The 19,558-nt window shown below is 31.6% G+C and overlaps 1 protein-coding gene across 2 annotated transcripts in view; it reads right to left on the bottom strand.

Moving 5' to 3' along the window:
* Positions 1 to 19,558, bottom strand: part of Smp_161110.1 (putative fh1/fh2 domains-containing protein (formin homolog overexpressed in spleen) (fhos)) — a gene marked incomplete at both ends in the record, with an annotated part of 66,479 nt that overhangs the window by 9,701 nt on the left and 37,220 nt on the right. For both annotated transcript variants that reach the window (XM_018789981.1, XM_018789980.1), the window contains 8 exons: positions 1,500 to 1,656; positions 2,237 to 2,438; positions 3,282 to 3,500; positions 4,775 to 4,927; positions 14,041 to 14,225; positions 15,009 to 15,315; positions 16,945 to 17,076; positions 19,306 to 19,514. In XM_018789981.1, coding sequence (XP_018655370.1) covers positions 1,500 to 1,656; positions 2,237 to 2,438; positions 3,282 to 3,500; positions 4,775 to 4,927; positions 14,041 to 14,225; positions 15,009 to 15,315; positions 16,945 to 17,076; positions 19,306 to 19,514 — 1,564 coding nt within the window. The remainder of the gene's footprint in view (positions 1 to 1,499; positions 1,657 to 2,236; positions 2,439 to 3,281; positions 3,501 to 4,774; positions 4,928 to 14,040; positions 14,226 to 15,008; positions 15,316 to 16,944; positions 17,077 to 19,305; positions 19,515 to 19,558) is intronic.

The raw sequence follows: 19,558 nt of genomic DNA, 5'->3' as shown, positions 1-19,558 counted from the left end.
GCATTTCTGAGGAGCCTCAAACTGGTTCCAGGTTTTGAACAGTGGTCTAGCTTAGATGGACTCATGATTTCAACTGTCAAAATTTATTATATCTATTTGAAAGAATATTGAATTCCTTTAGATAGATAATTGTTGAAAAAAACTTATGCTTCATTAACAGTCACTGTTCATGTTAACTTCTTAGCTAACAAGGTAAATAATTTTTTGTATGTGTGCAAATTACAATGCAATAGACGATATCATTTATGATACTGTTCTGATGGATGATTAAATAAGAGACATTCTCTGTGTCATAATTACTCAACTCTAAACTTCTATTTATCTTCCTTCAAAAAGGAGACTGCATAAATTTCTTGTGAGTGGATTTTACAAAAAAGAATAATGTAGTTTGTCACAGAATTTCATTTTTTGACTGACAAAATAATAATAAGAGATTTATTTGTAATCACAAGGTATTACCATGTAGTCAATTATAATTTTTTTCAATTCTCAATGTTTCATACTCTTTTTCTTTCTCTCTCTAAATCCCATCAATAATCTATATCTTTTAAACGAAGCATCGTTGTCTTGTAAGAACATACACACATATACAGTAATGAGTGAATCATTCACAAAATGCCTGTATAGAGCTCTAATGAGTTTATTAATTAAACGTATGCAACTTTATTGGTCTAACCAATGTGACTAACTACATGTCTGTGCCTAGGTCAATCTGCATATCAACAAATACGGATTAGTGGAGTAAGTAAATTTTTTAACATTTGAGTAGTAACCTGTTCTAAAATAGTCATAGTTTTTTTCAATCTCTGCCTAGTTGATTTAGGATTTCAAACTATACAAAACTCTTCATAAAGCACTAGTATAGATTGTTTGCTTCAAAGTCATTACAAGCTGACGACAAACGCTGTAAGGTTTAGTTGACATTTATATACTTCTTAACTGTGAATTATAGGGATGTTGAAGGCTACACATAACCGTCTATTGAGTAAGCTAATCAAAAGTAATGGATATTTCAGGTGATTACAAAAGTCGCTACTTTGTTTATCGAAAATATTAGTTTGCGACAAACATATCTAAGAGGGCCTCACAAACAACACACATATCAAAGTATTTTCTTTTTAAAAAAACTCTCTGATGAGTGGGCATAATGAAATTTTAAGGTCTTATTCAACTACGGAAAAACAAAAATGGATAGAAATCAAAAGTAATTTGGGAGAATCAGTTTTGTGTAGCACTGTCTGGAAAGTTAAGACCTGACTGTAAGGCCTAATTCATTCCCATCATATCATTTTTATACAAAACATATGTAATAAAGACCTCGATTCAAAATAATAATAATGGCTTTACTAAATAAGAACTGTATGAAATTCTCAGTATACGATAAGTAACCACCATAATAGACCATTCCTTAGGCAACATTCTACAATGAATCTAACAGTGAATTTGTTCTATATATATACGAATAATATGGAGGAATAATAACAACAAGTAAAATTTACTTGATATTTTTATTTGACTCTTTCTCAGAACTGAATATTAATCGATAGTGTTCCCAAGCTCGTTTACTATCTGTTTCTAGTTTCTCCAAACGTTTCGGTAATTCATCCCAATCAACTCGATGGCAACGACATAATGCTCCTAATTCCGAATGTAAATCTGTATAGGAAATAAAGCAGTCAAAATATCTGTTTAAAGAAGTTATGAACATTGGATAAAAGTCTCCTTTTTGAAAAGTTAGATCTTTTTCGGATACAGAAAAAAGTATTTGTAATATTGATAGCTACATATCCTTCCAAGAAGTCACTGTCTGTCCCGATAGATCAATGTTAACGTCTCTGACTGTGAAGTTAGGTGACACGGGATTAAATATCCCAGGGACCATCAGTTTCATCAAGATTAAAGGCACACTTTACTGACGAGTGCTAAATGATACAAAACCTAGCTCTAAGATTTCATGTCAACTACCTCCAACCACCAACTTTCATCTCAGCATAGTGCACATGATGATGAGTCACTCAGACTAGTGGCCACGTTGGAACATGATCGATAGAATTCGATCAGTACTAAGGAGTTATGTCATTACAAAGGACTAGACTATATGATAATATTTACTGCACTTAGTGAGACTTGTGTTAGTAAAGACATTTATAGGTGACAGATTATTAGTAACAATACATTTATTAATTAACAATATTGCTTATGCGAACTAGAAAGTTGATGAATAACTTACCTGTACTATCAGGAAATTGGTCTAAGACTATAGAGCATACATGATGTAATAAACTATTCTTATATTTCGTGTCTTTCACTTCAGGTAATCGACCTAGATAATCTAACGTAAATCCTCTAGCAGTTGAACCATTTAAAAAATTCCCAATAGACAAAAGAACGGACAGAATATATCGTAAAGTTTTGCAATTGATAAGTTCTATAACAGCCTGTTGATGAAGAAAATAGAGAGTAGAGAGAATGTAATAAATAAGTTAACTCTCGTTTAAGTTAGCTTTCCACAATGTGTAAAACCAACAAAATTGTTATGTCAGACACATATTGAACTGGTGGAGAATTTAATGAAACTAAAGAGCACTGGGTAACTGAAATGGGACCCGGTTCAAGCCCTATTGTTAACAACAATACTAGGAGTCAGGTAAGTCCAGCTGACAAGTCCCAAATAAGTAGAAACTTGAATCGTAAATTCTAACGTCTGCCTCAATCCATATATTCTATAAATCTATGGACGATTAGGTTAGGGATTGGTGGCTAAATAGTTCGAAATAAATGTCCACAGTTAAAACCAACACATATGACTCAAATATTATGGGATATAATATCTCATTTCAAGCTGATACAAGTTTACGACCTTTAAAAATATCAAACTTAGCATAAAATCGAATTTTTCTTCAGGGTTTTTTAAATGTGACTAGACAAACCGGTTAGTTTGGTCTCATTCAGAAGATGTCAGTCTACACATAACTTGAAAGCTCAGAAGACGCTATCAACAAAGCTAACCGGTACAATTAAATGGCATATACCTATTGAATAAATAGAATTACACACTCATCACCACGTAGACCAGTTATTCGTCAGTTTCTCAAGTTAAATGTCATCATTAATATAATGTCGAAACGTACATGCTTTGACACAGTTTTACTACAATTTTTTCCTCCCTGTTTATTAAAACAACACTTAGTGCATATTTATCAGATGAATAAGTTAAATTATCATATTCAATAACATTTAAAATATATTTTAGTTCACAAGCAACAGTAGATTACAATTACCTGTTTCAAATCATTTAACGGCTCAGCTATTTCTTTTTCATTCTGTTCATAATCCAATTTGAATAACCATAATTCTAAACGTGGCTTTAAATGACTTATTGCTGACAATGTAACAAGAAATTGTTCAGCTTGTCCAAGTGGTAAGCCATCTTGTTCTGCTTTCGCTTTCATTATAGCTTCACATTCTTCATCTGTTGGTAGCATTGTTGTTAAAAGTTTCTAGTAATGACAATAATTACAAATAGAAACGTTACGAACCGATTTAGTATTAGTAATAATAATAAATACTGATAATGATGAGTCGGGTAGTGTATAATACTGAATCCAAAGAGAGATGATTATTATTCCTGTAAAACCTATCAATAGGAGATGATGACTTAATGATAAGACTATCTGAGCTTACATCAGTGGGTTGTAGGTTAAAATTCCGATCCATTCACTCCAGTTTTAAGAACCTAACTAGTCTGAATAGCCAAATAAATAAATCAGTTACTTGAAAAAGATGACAGACGATAAAATTGAAAAGTGCAGCTTAAAATAATTTTTGATCACATACTTAGATAACCAAAGAGATATAATGATCTTTTATGCAGTTTTTATGTTTACTAACATAGAGTTTACATGAGAAGTAATCTTAGTGAAATTCATTTCTATTGATTAATAATACCTAATAAATTCCAAATGGATAAAAGTTAGCATAAATAAGTAAATTAGTTGAAGTGAATTTTCTATGGGAAATGTTGATTTTTGCACACAACAATGAATAAGAACAAAACTTGATATTGTCAACGAAGGTCATTCGATTTAGTGTAATATTTGGTTACATATACAGGCATATTGTCTAGTTCTTAATATTTAGATAATCATACCTGGTTGATTAGCAAAAATGATCTTTCAATACTAAGAATTAAGATTTTGAGCTAAACTCTACCATTGGAAACATATCTCAGAGATAGAAAGCTTTTTGTATAGTAGTATATCTAAATGGTATGATTCAACTTCATTTCTCATTATTCACTAAATCTGAATGAAATAAGATATAATCCTGGTATTTACATTTAATTATAAAACAATATTGAGTAAAACAAATTATCTCGTAATTAATATAATATCATAGTGTGTTTTCATGTCTTGTCAATTTGTTAGCATTGGTTAGTTTGAGTTACTACTTTAATGAACACTTAATTTATATAGTTCATTTAAAATGTTAACTAAAAATTCATATGAAAGAGTTTCAACGATTTAGATATTTGAAAGCGTGAGTCAATTGACGCTAAACCACCAAGGAAAACCTGGAAGTACTGGACGGTCGTTTCGACCTATTGTGGGACTCCTCAGCAGTGCTTCGATTGACTCACGCTTTCGATTATGAAAATACTTAATCTCCACAAAAACCCTTCTGATTACTTAGATATTTACTTTTGTTATAACGACAACATAAAAAAAGAGATATTCATTGTAAATGTAAAAAGTGAGTTGTAAATTAAATTTACCTCGATACCCTCTCTGTTTATAATTGAATGATCCATTTTTAAAATGGCAGAACTGATTGTACGCGGTGGTGGTAAAACTTTTAAACCAATATTGATTGCATTTGAACGTTTCATGTCTAAAACTTCAATTTTTTTGACAGCCACCTCTTGTTTCTAAATAAAATAAATTAATGGTATAAATATTAGACGAATATATTTCGAAATTATCATCATCATATATATGTACAATCTACAGTATATCAGAAATTCCACAGTCCCTATATATACATAGTTTGGAATATAGGAAATGGAAACTAATCTATATAAAAGCAGTCAAGAGGGAAATGAGGTTAAGTAATGTCAAATGAATAGATTAATAGATGGTTAAAGCATACTGAGGGGTTATAAAGTTATATGAATACATGATTTTTTTAAAAATGCATGAAAATTACAAATTAAGAAATGTCCATTAAAAAGAGAAATTCAAATTGGGAAATCCGTTAAGAAAGAAACGGATCATTTAATAATGTTTGTTAGAGACCAAAGTCTACTCACACATAACGAAGGTATGAAATTTAAAATCTTCTTAACAAACAAATGATACAGAAGTTGATATTATTTCAATGTTGTTGATATAATTAAATGAGAGTTTACAAATTTACAGGTTATTATATCATTTAAAACAATTAGTCACTATGATAGATATTTGGATAATGAAATGAAAGTATAAAGTATATCAGAACCGTGAGATATTTATTAGTACTAGTTGGGACAATACGATCATACAGTTACTTGTTAAAATGCTTATGTATGGAAAAATAAAGGTTAAACTAGATAAATTGAACGATTAAATACTAATACAGGATACAGACAATATGGATCATAATATGCTGAATAATAAAGTTGTCAAGGTGAGTTCAATGTAAGTACAAATTGGGATAATATCAGGTGAATGCATTACGACATAGCGAAAATAAGTAAGTTTGAATGTTCTTTTTAATTTTTAAGTTGATGAGTGATATATAAAGCTAATATCTTATAGCCATATGCGTTGTTAAATGTTACACACAATTGAGTACATCTTGTTGTAGAAAATAACCATCCTTGTTAACCAGTTGTTCCATCTTGAGATTGAAGACCATGAAAATGAATGTAAATGATACTTCGAGTAATTACACTTTCAGTGTGGACAGTATTAAAATAATGCCTTCTATGCAGACCATTTCACAACTAATTGCAGCAACTTCCAATTCCCAAATATATCAAATACATAGACTACTACTTGATAAAGTTGGGGTTGATTTTTCTAAATTCTTATGAATAAAAGGGTTAAATTTTATATTCTTACTCTTTTACAAAAAAATTTCACCGAAGTTATTTTTTTAGAAACTTGACAACATCGATTTTATAGCTTTTGTTTATGATATTCATGCTCAAAATTAGTAGTATTTACCGAATATTTTTGAGATAATATATCAGACAGCTAAATTGAGAAGCTTATGGTGTTTTCTTCAATTAGGATACAGCTTAGTCATAGCTCAATACCAATCATGGAAATAAGGAAATAGGACAAATAAGAAAAAAAGGTTTTTAGATTCTTTGATCACATCGCAGTTGTGAGATTGGGTGTGCACTACTGAAAAATCCCCAAATCCATATGAAAGAGTTCCGCGAAGTTTTTGTTCTGAAAACTTTATTTAGCTGATGTCAGTTCATGACGAAAGCAACTAGATTGACTGAACTATTCTGATGTCTGACTAAACTAGTTTAAGTCTTGACGATAAGCTTACAATTCATTGATCACAAAGCAGTGACCAATATCATGTACGTCAAGTCCTTCTTAGTGCTGGCCGAATCCCATAAATCAAGTATCAATGTGACCACTAGTCTAAGTAACTCGATAAATGGTTGGAAGTAGTCCAATGAACTCTGATTGACCGACGTTTTGTGCTATTTGGCACTCATTAGCAGGGCGCAACTATATTCATGATGAAACTGATGCACCCTAGCGGATTCAAATCCACATAACCCAGCTTTGCAGTTTTAGACATTATGGTAAGCTTTAAAAAGAAATGAAATTAAACGGTTTATACTCCTCAAAAAACTACACAGAATCCTCACGTCTACAATGACAGAACTCCATTTGTTTACCATTCACTCGAATACTCATTGTTTTGGTATTTTGTAATAGGCAATAGCAATTATCCAATAAATGATAAAGAGAGAGATAACATAGAAAAGGAAAGAAATAATTCACACAGGAACATTTAATACCTCAAAAAACGCCTCAATATGATTATTGTCATCATTGTTCAGTTTAAGGGAAAACGTTCGATCACTGATTTTAAACTATACACACAAAACTATTTTCATCACAAATTGAGAACAACTGAACAGTTAGAATGAAGAAATAAGCTTGCAAAAATTAAGAAAAATCAAAAAAACAAAACAAGAATAGTAACTGTATAAAACACTACAAAAACTATAAACAGACCACATTTGCAGATCATGGTGTTCATTTTTTTGAGTTAAGTAAATTATTTGGTAAAATATGAAGAAAAAACAAATTGTTGGAAAATAATGATACTAAGCATTTCAACAGTCGAATTCATGAGTCGACCTAAGCTAGACCCCCGTTGAAAACCTGAGATCACTGAACAGCCGTTTCACCCTAGTATGGGATTCCTCAGCAGTGCGCATTCACGACCCCACACGGTGAACTCGAACTAAACCCCTTCAGCCTAGCACGCGAACACTTAACCTCTGGACCACTGAGTTGGCATCCAATGGTGTTAATGTTTAACTTCAATCGATCCATGCTCTTGTGCAAACCCCCATTCTGAAAACTAAACATTGATAAATTTTCATACGAATACACATAGACAATGAAATTGTCATTGAATTCATGACAAACTGAACAAAGAATGTAAAATACTAAAGGCAACAAACAAATGAGTGATCTTTTCTTTTTAAAAAAAGTAATATATTATCAGTCTTCTTTTTTTCTTAGAGACATTGGATGAATCATTCGAACTTTATTACGCATACTACTACTGAATAAACTGTTAATTTTTCATATCGTAAGAAAGTCATGAGTACTTCACGAAAATGACAACAATAAATGTTAAAATTAGAAGTGAATCCAGCATACATATACACATACAAATAGATACATTTAGTCGACAGAATTGTTTTCGCCATATTTCATGCTTTTTTGAATGAAATGAGACTCAAACTTATACAGAATATTTATTAAGGAGTAAACACTATCTAAAGAAAATGTCCATACACTACAAAACTTAAAGGAATTCCAAATTAGAGATAGTATAAGGGAGTAGTATGCATTAAAACTGGAATTTTGTTGAAAATCGTTTGATCACACACAGTTAGTTCAATAGTAATAACTACTGAATATATCTTTATGGTAGAAAACGTTGGAAACAACCAAAGTAGTAATAAAGACGATAGTAGTAATATTAAAATGTTTATTGTGAACTAAAGTCTTGCAATGGTGTCAATTTGAACTATGAATAATATATGGTACTTACGGGAAGGATTCCATCCAGGATAAGAAAAGCATTAGAAAATAATATAGATTTAAAAAAGGAACGCATAAATAAAGCTCCGATCATGTTTTCGGACATTTTCAGGATTGAAATGAATCACTTGAAGAAACTAAGAGATTACATTTAACTGAGAATAGTCACTTATCTGAATTCGTAGTCAGACATGTATATTGTAAAATACGATAAAATTCATTTGTGACATAAATTAAATCAGTAGATAATTAAAATAACTTATTGTGTCATTGAATAAAGATAAAGGGAATACAGAGAAGAAAATTTTCTTTAAGACGAAATTTTTTACTTAAGTTGTACATTCATATTTATAGTTGTTTGGTAAATATACAAGTTGGCGTTGACGATCCACCAATTTAAGCCCACACCCTTCGTGCAAAAACGATACGTCCAACCTCTCATCCTTCGGTGCCCTTATTCACTTCTGTGATATGTTTTGGTCTCAATTCTTTTCAAATTAGTGTTTTGTAATTTTGAACCGTCATCGATTATTATTATCCTTTAACAATTTTTCGTGATAATTATTCGGGTATTACTATGACCTTGAGGTTTTTCTTTTTCTTCTTCATATTTGTCCAGTGGACAATTATCTTTCATAATTTTGACCCGTAAATTACTCTCATCCTCATATACTTCTTTAATCCCCTGATTATTACGCAACCTCATTTGATATTCGAAATCTTGAATCACTCTATAGTGCAATCTTTTTTATTGTTCTATAGACGTATATTTACCATATAACTATAAACACGAAGTTACAGCTTAAGTAAATGATTTAGTCGAAAAGAAAATTTTCTTCACTGAATCCTTTTTATTTTAATTGTTTGACCATCTTGGTAAGACAAAAATATGTGATAAATAAAGTGAATTTTGTTGTTTACCCTGTCAATCAGTTATAAGAAGTGGAGAATCTGGAACAAATATTAATTGATCAAAATGGTCACATCACATCAGGAGTTAGTCTGCCATAATCAATATAGAGCCTAGCACAAGTGTGCGTTGTTTCAAGTTGCCGTAACACAACAGTAAGATAAAATTGCCAAGATGAATAGCATAGAAATCAGATTAATATAGTAGCGATGATAATAAGAAAGATTGAAAAGTGAAAAATATGGTATGAAAAGACCGAATAAAAAGGTATACACAAAGAAATATCAAGACTTCAAATCTAGAGTAAGATGATGAGTGAATACTTCTAGACCACTGTAACCAATTCTGAGCAATATCGCCTAGCATCTTTAATCGTTAATCACAGACTTCAACAAAGTCTGTACCTACTAACATGAAATAGACTAACAGTTAGTGACCTCATGAACTGATATCGTTTACATTGGCAAATATTGAACACCAAAAATTATATAATAGATATCAAAGTCAAGGAATAACTATATTATTAGTATGGGGATTTGCGGAGATTGCAGTATTCTAACAGTTGAATTCACGAGTCAATCTAAGCTAGACCACGATTGAAAACGTGGAAACATTGGACAGCCGTTTCGCCCTAGTACGGGACTCCTCAGCAGTGCGCATACACGAAACGACCATCTCGTGCTTTTAGGTTTTCAATGGTGGTCTAGCTTAGATTGACTCGTGAATTCAATTTCTAAAATAACGTTACTGTTGGATGGTTTTACAAAATGAACAGGCACATACAAAGACGGATTTTCCTCATGAAATCTTATCTATTGAATTATTAATAATATCATTATTAATTGAATTATGACTGCCAGACTCCATGGATAATGTCTAATTCTTTTTCTAAAGTGAGGTTTGTAGAAAATCTACTTCAAAATTCATAAAATATCAAGTTAAGCCAGAGAACTACTCAATAATCATTAATGATGATTCTTTAGGGAACACTGAAGTATGGAGGCGGTGAAATATGAATAGATTTTTCTTAATCTTGTCTTGTTATGTACAAGTCACTTAGGATATATAAACGTTAACATTTTAAAATGAATAATTCTTCAAATTTTTGTACTAATAATACTGGTAATAGTATACTGCATCAGCTTAACTGGACTTAAAAAATGTGTAAATAAAAAGAGCGAATTGTTTTGATTGAATTATTCAGTATCAACCAGTAAAAAGAGTATAATGAGTATAAAACTACCTGTAAGAGTATTAATTTGACTATATTTTAATAACATAATGTGACTGATTATTGGAAATTGAAAATGAATCAGCATAGTTTAGAAAAAATGATCGCCTTTGAGACATCTCGTCATAGCATGAGGGGTTTGTGGATATAGTTGAATTATATGGTTAACATCACGGACTGACCCTAATTAGACAACCACTGAAAACCAGGAAGCCCTGTACGGCTGTTTCATTCTATTATGAAGCTCCTCAGCATTTTGCATTCATGAAAATATTAGGGAAAAGCCATGAACAGCGGATTTCACTAATATAACGTGTGAGACAGTTGCCTGCTCAATGGCATTCAGTGATGATTTCTCAGTATTATGAAATGACTGAAGTTGAGAATATAAGCCGCTAGATGTTGAATCAGTGGCCTAAAAGTTTAGTGTTCAACACAAGACCCGAAGGTCCTAGGTTCGATCACCGGTGAGATCGTGGATGTTCATTACTGAGGACGTCTATGCTAAGATAAGGTAACTGTCTAGTGTTTTCTGTTTTTCATACGTCGTCTAGCTAAGTTCAGCCCATGCTGTACACATGATATTGTCACAGCATTTTCAAACTAAAAAGTTGATTTCGTATAATTATTCTTGGGTTAGTAGTATAACAATCAATACTGCAGGCGTATTTACTGAGCAGAATATTGAAAATTATGGAACGTTAATGAAAGCAGTAGTTTTCGACACACGATGCGTACAATTAGGAGTACAGAATACAGTTATTGTCATTTCATTACAAAAAATTTATGAAACTCAACAAACTCAACATATGAAAATTCGGTCAACCGATACTAGACAATCAAAATAGTTGGCTTCCTTGTTTCTCCAGTAGACTTATATTTTAGCCATTTGAATTAGGGTTGTGGTGTGTGCTACTGTCGACATATATGATTAGTATGTATCATCAATCGAAAGTGAAATGCCTGATGGCAAAATGTTAGGAAGATCGTAGAGAACGAGAACAGAATATGATTGGTGTGGAAAAGAAAGAACAATTAAGTCTGAAACGATTGATCGACATTTTGCAAATGAAGTGTTTACTGTTTGGTTCTCAGATTTTACTAAGACTTTCTGTAATCCTGTATTCAAATACATCCGATTGTCCCCACTTTTGTTCCCGTTCATTATAAGGTAATCTCTTCACTTGAATTATGATCAATTTCATTATTTAGAATAGAAAAAAAGTTTAACAAAAACTAATGTTTACAGTAGAAAACTTTTGGTTATAACGTAAGATATTCACTGCTAGGCAGTGTACTACTCCACATGCCACACCGATAAACTATCAAGAAGGTGATCACCAGCTAGTTAAATCATGGAAGTGAATAAATTGTAATCTAAACTAGATGTCATTTTATAAAGTTAAATGTTTTAGATACTGAAATAAATGGCAATTATCATTTTTTTAATTAAATCAAAGAAGACAACTTAAGAGTAATTATAATATGACATTAAGAAATCCTTCCCTAGCTACTTCTCCTAGATTGTTTCTGATTTTAAAGTGAGGTATTATAATGTACATGTTGATTTGATTGAAAATTAATAATAATTTTGAAGTGTCAAACACTTATACCGGTGTAAACATTTCTGAACACTATGATATTAAATCTAAAGAAATAGTGAAGAAGAAAAGAAACAAACTGGACGTTCATGTACAGATCTCTGAGCCACACATTTTATATGAGTAATAGACAAAAGGCCCTTACAATATATATAAAGACGTGCATAATTTCAGGCAATTTAGCGAGTAAACCTTACGATGTTAGTGAAGAGTCGTTGGAACAAGAAGCAAAAATGTATTCAATGATATTTTATAAGTGTGTATTGAACAATGACTCTGTATTGTTAAATTACAATGACTGAGATAATGTGACATTGAACAAACTACACTAAACTTTTCATAAGTAGAAAGATATAAAATATACAAATATATCGGCAAACATAGTCATTTGTAGGGAGGGGAACATACAATAATAGATATATACACAAAAGTAAAAGTATCTGGGACATACTGGTAACAGCATTGTATGTTTCGTTCGGAAATGTATATATATACAAATATATTTGAATATGGGGGATCTAAAATTCTTTCAATGTTAAAATGTTTGATAATAAATGAAAATCTAAGATACAAGCAACTATCTCAATCTATTCCGTGAGATAATTAGTAAACGCACCAGTTAACGAACACACACACATAAACAAGTTGCACATTAATCGGTACATGGTATAACATCAATTCACACACAAGGGTTGATAATGAATAAATATACATCTTATAATAAAAACTTGTATCAATAATCACATGTTTAATGTAAAACCTATATTTAATAACAAATATACTTTATGTATGTATATATGTATATAAAATGGTTCATGCACTTACCATATCCTTTTACAAATATATTTCATTAAAATAACAATTATATAAAGCATTAGAAAGCAAATATTAAATTAGGAAATGTTTAACGAATATACAAAAACGGTAAAGACAATAAGGGTGAACAATTGGGAGTACGTAGAAAAAGAAAGTAAGCCAATGTGTTTCATGTAAATGATAGATTTTCTGACTGGTTCATACTATTATTACGAATGTTTCAAATAAATGTCAATGACATTATTTAATTGAGAGTATTCTCAATGGAAGTTTATCGATATACATCTCTATGATTTAGCATTAATCACTGAATGAAGTGTATGTATTATAATGTGTCAAATTTAAAACAACCAAAAAAATACTTGTTTTAAGTAAAGTTGGATACTCATTAGCAGTGGAATCTGGGATGCACGTTTCGTTCAATTTGGGACTAATTAACTGGATGTATAACGAATATCAGTTCCTCCAGTATATAAATCATTGGCTGAAAACCAAGCTATTACTGTGAATTAATTCAAAATGTGAAGCAATGGATTAGTATACAATGGTATTTACTTACTACTGTGTATGCCAAACGTACTAGTAATAGAGAAATTGATCGTTAAACAATGATTCAAGACTCTATTATGCATAACTTTTTCAATGTTCGATATATGTGATGTATTCAATGATTACAGCCATTTTCTATTTGTTTGGTGGCTGAGTGTTGTATATTAGAGTGTAATTTTTATTCAGGAATTCATTTCAAATACTAAAATATAAATATATTCTTGTTTTTCATCCATAATGGTGAACACAGCTACACTGACACGCTTCTGACAGACAGTTGTGCCAAACTCCATACCAGTCTCTTATCATAATCATTTTTACAAGTGCTTCGTTGAACATCAGATCAAAGTATGATAACTAGTTTGACATTGAAAAGTGAAAACATCTCCTTCATGAAACGAACGAACAAACAAACGAGTCATCAACACGAGAACTGATCTGAGAATGAAAACAAATGTTTCATTCATTAAAAGGTAGCTGCGTAGTCGGTAGTCCGATTATCTATCACAACATCTGTTAGGTTTATTGAAGAGTCTTACACTTATGATGTAGAGATTATAACAAGAACAAAATAATTAATCCATAAACGACTAATTAAATATTACATATATCTGTTTAGAGCTTAATAAATTAAACAAATACCTTTATTTTTAAATCAGATGAACGATTTTCAAAAGTTTCTTCTAAAAAATCTGGATCTAATTTCACTGGAACAATTTCAGACCAAACTGTGGCATTTGCAATAGTTTTCACGTCTCTTTTCACTTCTTTTGTTTTGTTGTTCGATAAAGCAGAAGTGAATCTACTACCTATACCCGTAGCTTTATCTGGTTTATCAACTGATGATGAAGACTTAGTTGATGCGATCATTTTTAAATCTTTCGCAGTTGGTTTCCATTCAGTCCAATGAAGACGAATAGTTTTCTTTGACTTAGGCAACTCTGTACCAGGAGCTGGTGGAAGATTCGAAGGTATAGCTGACGATTCACTGGCACCAGGAGCTGGTGGTGGCGGTGGAGGAGCGCCTACTAAAAGTAGAAAGAAAAGATTAGATTTATGTGTGGAAGCTAAACATACATAGATAGAGATTGATAAGATATCTAAAAATCTGGTCTAACAGTCAGATCTTAAGTGATTGAAAAATGAGTGGCCTACAAGCTGATTTCCTCAAATCATCTGTGACATTTTATCATGCTTACTTAGTGTTCGTATTCTACACATCAGTATGCTATCTTATTGCATAAAATCTGTTCACCTAATAAGTAATATTGCTTTCAATTTTTAATTATTCCAGGGCTTACACCAATAACTCGTATTGCACTCATCAATTGATTAGCATCCTGTTCGTTTGTTTTAACGGGGTAAACATGAATCAGGCACTTGTGCAAAAAAATGTACAATAATTAATAATTTCACTTTCTACATGATAAGCTTATTTAACATTGAATTTTAAAAAAGTTGCTTTTACTGAAACAGCATCACTAAATTAAAAGTAAGGGGTTAAATAATTCTAATTTTTCCTCACTAAAAAACTATAAACGATAACGCAGAATGATTGGATTGATAGAATATTATGATAACATAGTCATTAATACAAGTAGTATAATCACCTAGAGCAGTTGGAGGTGGAGGGGGAGGGGGAGGCAGGCCACCACCCCCTCCAGGTGGCGGAGGTGGAGGAGGAAGACCACCTCCAAAAGGTGGAGGTGGTGGGGGCGGCAGTCCAGGACCTAGGGATCTAGGTGATTCTTTACCATCCTCTTGTTCTTCGGCTTCGAGATCAGTAAAGTCTAAATCTTTCAGACGAAGTGGCCGTCGTTTAACTTTATCCAAACAACGTTGCCAGAATGTTTCCACATTAGTTTCTGCTTCGCTTAGAATTGAACTTGCTGGTGTATTTGTTTGTTCTGTATTTACCTGTTAGGAAAAGAACTATATGGTTAGACAATATCAGGAGATAAATTATGGTCCATTGTAAAAAATTAGGTACACCTCAATAGTTGCGTACTACTTAGGTACTGGGGACTCCACACAATTTCAGATGAGTCCCAATTGACCAACCTATTAGTTGTAAACTGAACAGATTTTTCAAGACCGTTATTTGACAGGTGAATAGTTATCAGTATGGGGTTGTGGAGTTCGTTAGGTTTTTGATTGAAATCATGGATCGATTGATGTTAAGCCACCATTAAAAACTTGATAACACTGAACAGTCGTTTCGTTCTATCATGGGACTCCTCAGCAGTGCTCATACACGATCTCACAAGCGGGACTCGAACCCAAGACCTTCGACCTCACGCGCGGACGTTTAACCTCCAGACCAATGAGCCGGCATACAATGGTGTTAATGTCTAACTTCAACCAATCCACGAAATTGCTCGACTGTTTTCGAGTGTACTGAGGTAGATACCTGCCTCTACCTGAAATGGATTAGCGCCCCTGGTTAACTATATCACCCAACTAACCGGTTCTTATTTATGACTTCATTGACTTCTCAATAGGCAACAATAGCGAATTCATTTTGTAAACCAATTGAGACAATTATACAATAATTTAAACCGATTGGCAGAATAATGATTCTGACTAGTGGTATATACCGATAAGTGTGTCAGTAAGAACAAGTAAGGTTTCTTTAGCAATGAAAGTGTCTGTAAAAATCACTACTATGAGTACATTTGTTACTGAGTAGAGTTATATTATCAAATCTGACAGCAACAAGAAAACATATATATATATATATATATATATATATATATATATATATATATATATATATATATATATATATATATATATATATATATATATATATATATATATATATATATATACGCACTTTTTATGAAGGGGGATAGAGAATAAAACAAACAAAGGAAGTGTGAAAAAATTGGCGAAATTAGTCGAAAGGGTCAAACGATGACAATACTTAGTTCCATTTTATTACACTTGGTCGACAGTAGTCATGTAGTAAATAAAACGTAATCATTTCAGGTGATCTACTGTATACATATATCGTTTCTCAACAGCGTTTGATGTCGTCTCCTACGTACAGCAGAAGCTATAAGAATTCAAAACTACAAGCCGTCCTTGGTAGGTCAAAGTCAAATGAACTATTTCATTAATTTCTCAAATGAATTTTTACTTATTTTTCTTCAGCCGCTTTTATATACATATATAACTGATTATCTGCAAACTCCTCATGATGTAATTTTACCGATTTTTTATAAATATGTTTTTCTAAAGTCTATTTCCCAAACTTTTGACCTACTTCTTGGATTGGAGCACTAATCCGAGCTTTTATTATTCTCGTCAAAACTAGTATACTTATTGTCTTACTATTAGTTAATACCTTTTGTTAGTTATGATTAGTTATGTAATTCAATTCATCATTATCACTGACTTGCAAACCAACTCCACTGTTTTAATATTTTTCATCCATATGAATATAAGCATTGCCGTATACTAGACTAAAATCTGATAAAGTTTTAACTAAACTACTATTCTAATTTACTTGATCAGAATTTTCATTATTTAAAAAAAACTCACCTTTTTAGGAGATACTAAAGAGCCAGGAGAACTTGGTGGTTTTGTTGATATCCCTGATTCAAAACGATCTTTGACCGACAAAATTTTACCAGTACGTTCACGTGGTAGCTGAGGTTTTACGGGCTCCTCAGCCTATATCACGAATATAAAATTAAGTTCATGAAAAATTAGAAAAATATTATCACAAAAATAGAATCAAATAATTTTATCTAAAATAATGTCAAGTTGAATTTTTAATTAGGAGAACGGGAATAAGTTATTCTTGGCGCTCAGATAATACAAGGCTATGCAACATCTTTATCCGAAGCTACAAATTTCTGCCATCGTAAGTTAACTTTATTATTGATCATAACATGAGATAAATATAAATAGCCATCATCTTAGTTACTATGAAAAGAAACAATTATTTTTTCTCAGGTGATCTTTAAGATGTATTTAAAAGCCAAGAATATAAGAGATAAGAACAATCGAAAAATAGGATAGAATTTAAAAGTTGAAAAATCTGATATATAATTATCATTCTGTTACTTGAAATTGGAAACTCATGTTTAAGAATCGGTACACACTTATAACTGGATAACAAAGCTAAAATAAGATAATCAATTGTCTTTTACGAGTAAGTTAGTTACCAGTGAAATGTTCATGCATATACAACAAGACAGCTAATTTTGCAAAATCAGATTACTTGTGAATGTAACAATCTACTTGCTCATATACCGTCAATAAATAAAAAGAAATACACTTCCAGAGACTGATGTGAGATTCAAAAACTTGAACTGATACACATTCGACTTAGATCTCCTGTGGATAATATCTGCCTATCTAGCTAATAGTGAGACAAATATGTTAGGGTGATTTAAAAATATTTTCATGAATCTCAACATTTTCAATTTCATATTTTCTCACACACTTTTTATTGTATGAGCTTTGTAATCGTAAAGCTACCATAAAATTTTTATGTTGGCCAACAATATATGATATCTGTATAACAATGAACGAAATTATTGACTGGTGATTGAATCAGTTTATAAATAAATGAAATGAATAAACGCAGTAAAATGAAACTTTTAAAACTCACTAAATAACCTATTTTTAACTTAAAAGCTGTGGGACTTGCAATAATACTTCTTAAGAGAAATCAGTTATTTTAGGGTAACTAGCGAGAGACGGAGTTGAGAGTTGCCTGATCGACTTTCAAGAGTATTTGGTTAATCTAGTTTGGTTTGAGCAATCGGCTAGGGACATTTGAGTCGATACAAAAACATCTACCTAAAAGCCAGGCACATGAACATTGCATTTGGTTTGTAAGTTATATTGTTTAAACATCAGTTCGAGACGACTGAGTTATTGCCGACTCGTGTTTTTACTCTTATAAATTGAATGCAAGGTGACAGTCGATATCACAACATATACCTAGATTATTATTATTATTATGGTCTATCAATAAAATAATTGAAACTGACTAGTAGTTGGAATTTATGCTCTAACTTCGTCGGTGGTTGGATTATGTGCCGACCGTAAATGTCATTAATTAATTTATTTAAAAACATATTGCCTGTCTTTCGGTAGCTTTGTATTCTCTGAGACAAACGGTTTATTTGTAGTGCTTTAACTGTCATTCTGGACGGCATTTTCAACACCTACTTAATGTGGAAGTGAGATTTTCAGTTATTCTACAATTGTTACATTAGTTCGAACCGATGGTATTGAATGAGATTGGGTGTCTTCATAGATTTTTTGTCTTAACTTGTCTTTGTGTCTAACTTGACTGTATTTGTCGGTCGACATCTGATTTTGTAATTAGCTGATCTTTCACACATGGGTTTATAGATTTGATCCATCAATGTCCCGGTTGAGAGTTAGTCGATCTGAACAAAATGCTTTTAGAAATTTTCCTGTATTTTTAGAGTTTTCCTGATTCAGGATTTTGATGGTCCATCAGTCGAAATAATGTCCATGGTTGCCTGGATGCTTGATATCAGTGATAGCACATCATGACAACTCAATGCTAATCTATCGATTAATATGTCACGAAAACTGATCTTAAATCACACCAATAAATGGAAGCCTCTCAATTTAACATTAATTTCATATTACCACATGTGAATGTACTGATCTGGTAAACAAGCCTTTCGGTTCATTTGAGGGCTTTTTGTTGATGTTGTGTCTTTTGAGTTAGATAATTGAATTACAAAGCTTTCATAGTCTCTCTGAACAACGAAAGCTTTACAAATAAAGCTTCTAGCTCAGAGATTACAACATCAACAAATGAATAATTTTTTTTTTAAATCGTATAAAATAAATAACATAAAACAATCAAATTAGCAGAAATAATATAAGTATCAATGAAAATCAACAGACATTTTCAAATGATGAATGTTTTTCTTTCAATAAATGCACTGTACCAGTTGTATTGGATAAAGTAACTGATGGTGGACTAATCGGTGTAGAATTTTCAGATTGTTTCTGTGATGCACGACTAAGTGCTTCTATTTTATTTTTCAATGATCCAGCAACTGGACTATCAGGTACAACGATAGATTTGCCTTTTACATCATCCATGGATTCAGCTTGATTAATAGACAAATAATAGAATATAGAAATAAATAAATTT

The sequence above is a fragment of the Schistosoma mansoni genome, chromosome W (assembly GCF_000237925.1).
Source record: "Schistosoma mansoni strain Puerto Rico chromosome W, complete genome".
Classification (NCBI taxonomy): Eukaryota; Metazoa; Platyhelminthes; class Trematoda; order Strigeidida; family Schistosomatidae; genus Schistosoma; species Schistosoma mansoni.
Note: the sequence above shows the minus strand (reverse complement) of the source record. Positions and strands in the feature narration are given on the sequence as shown.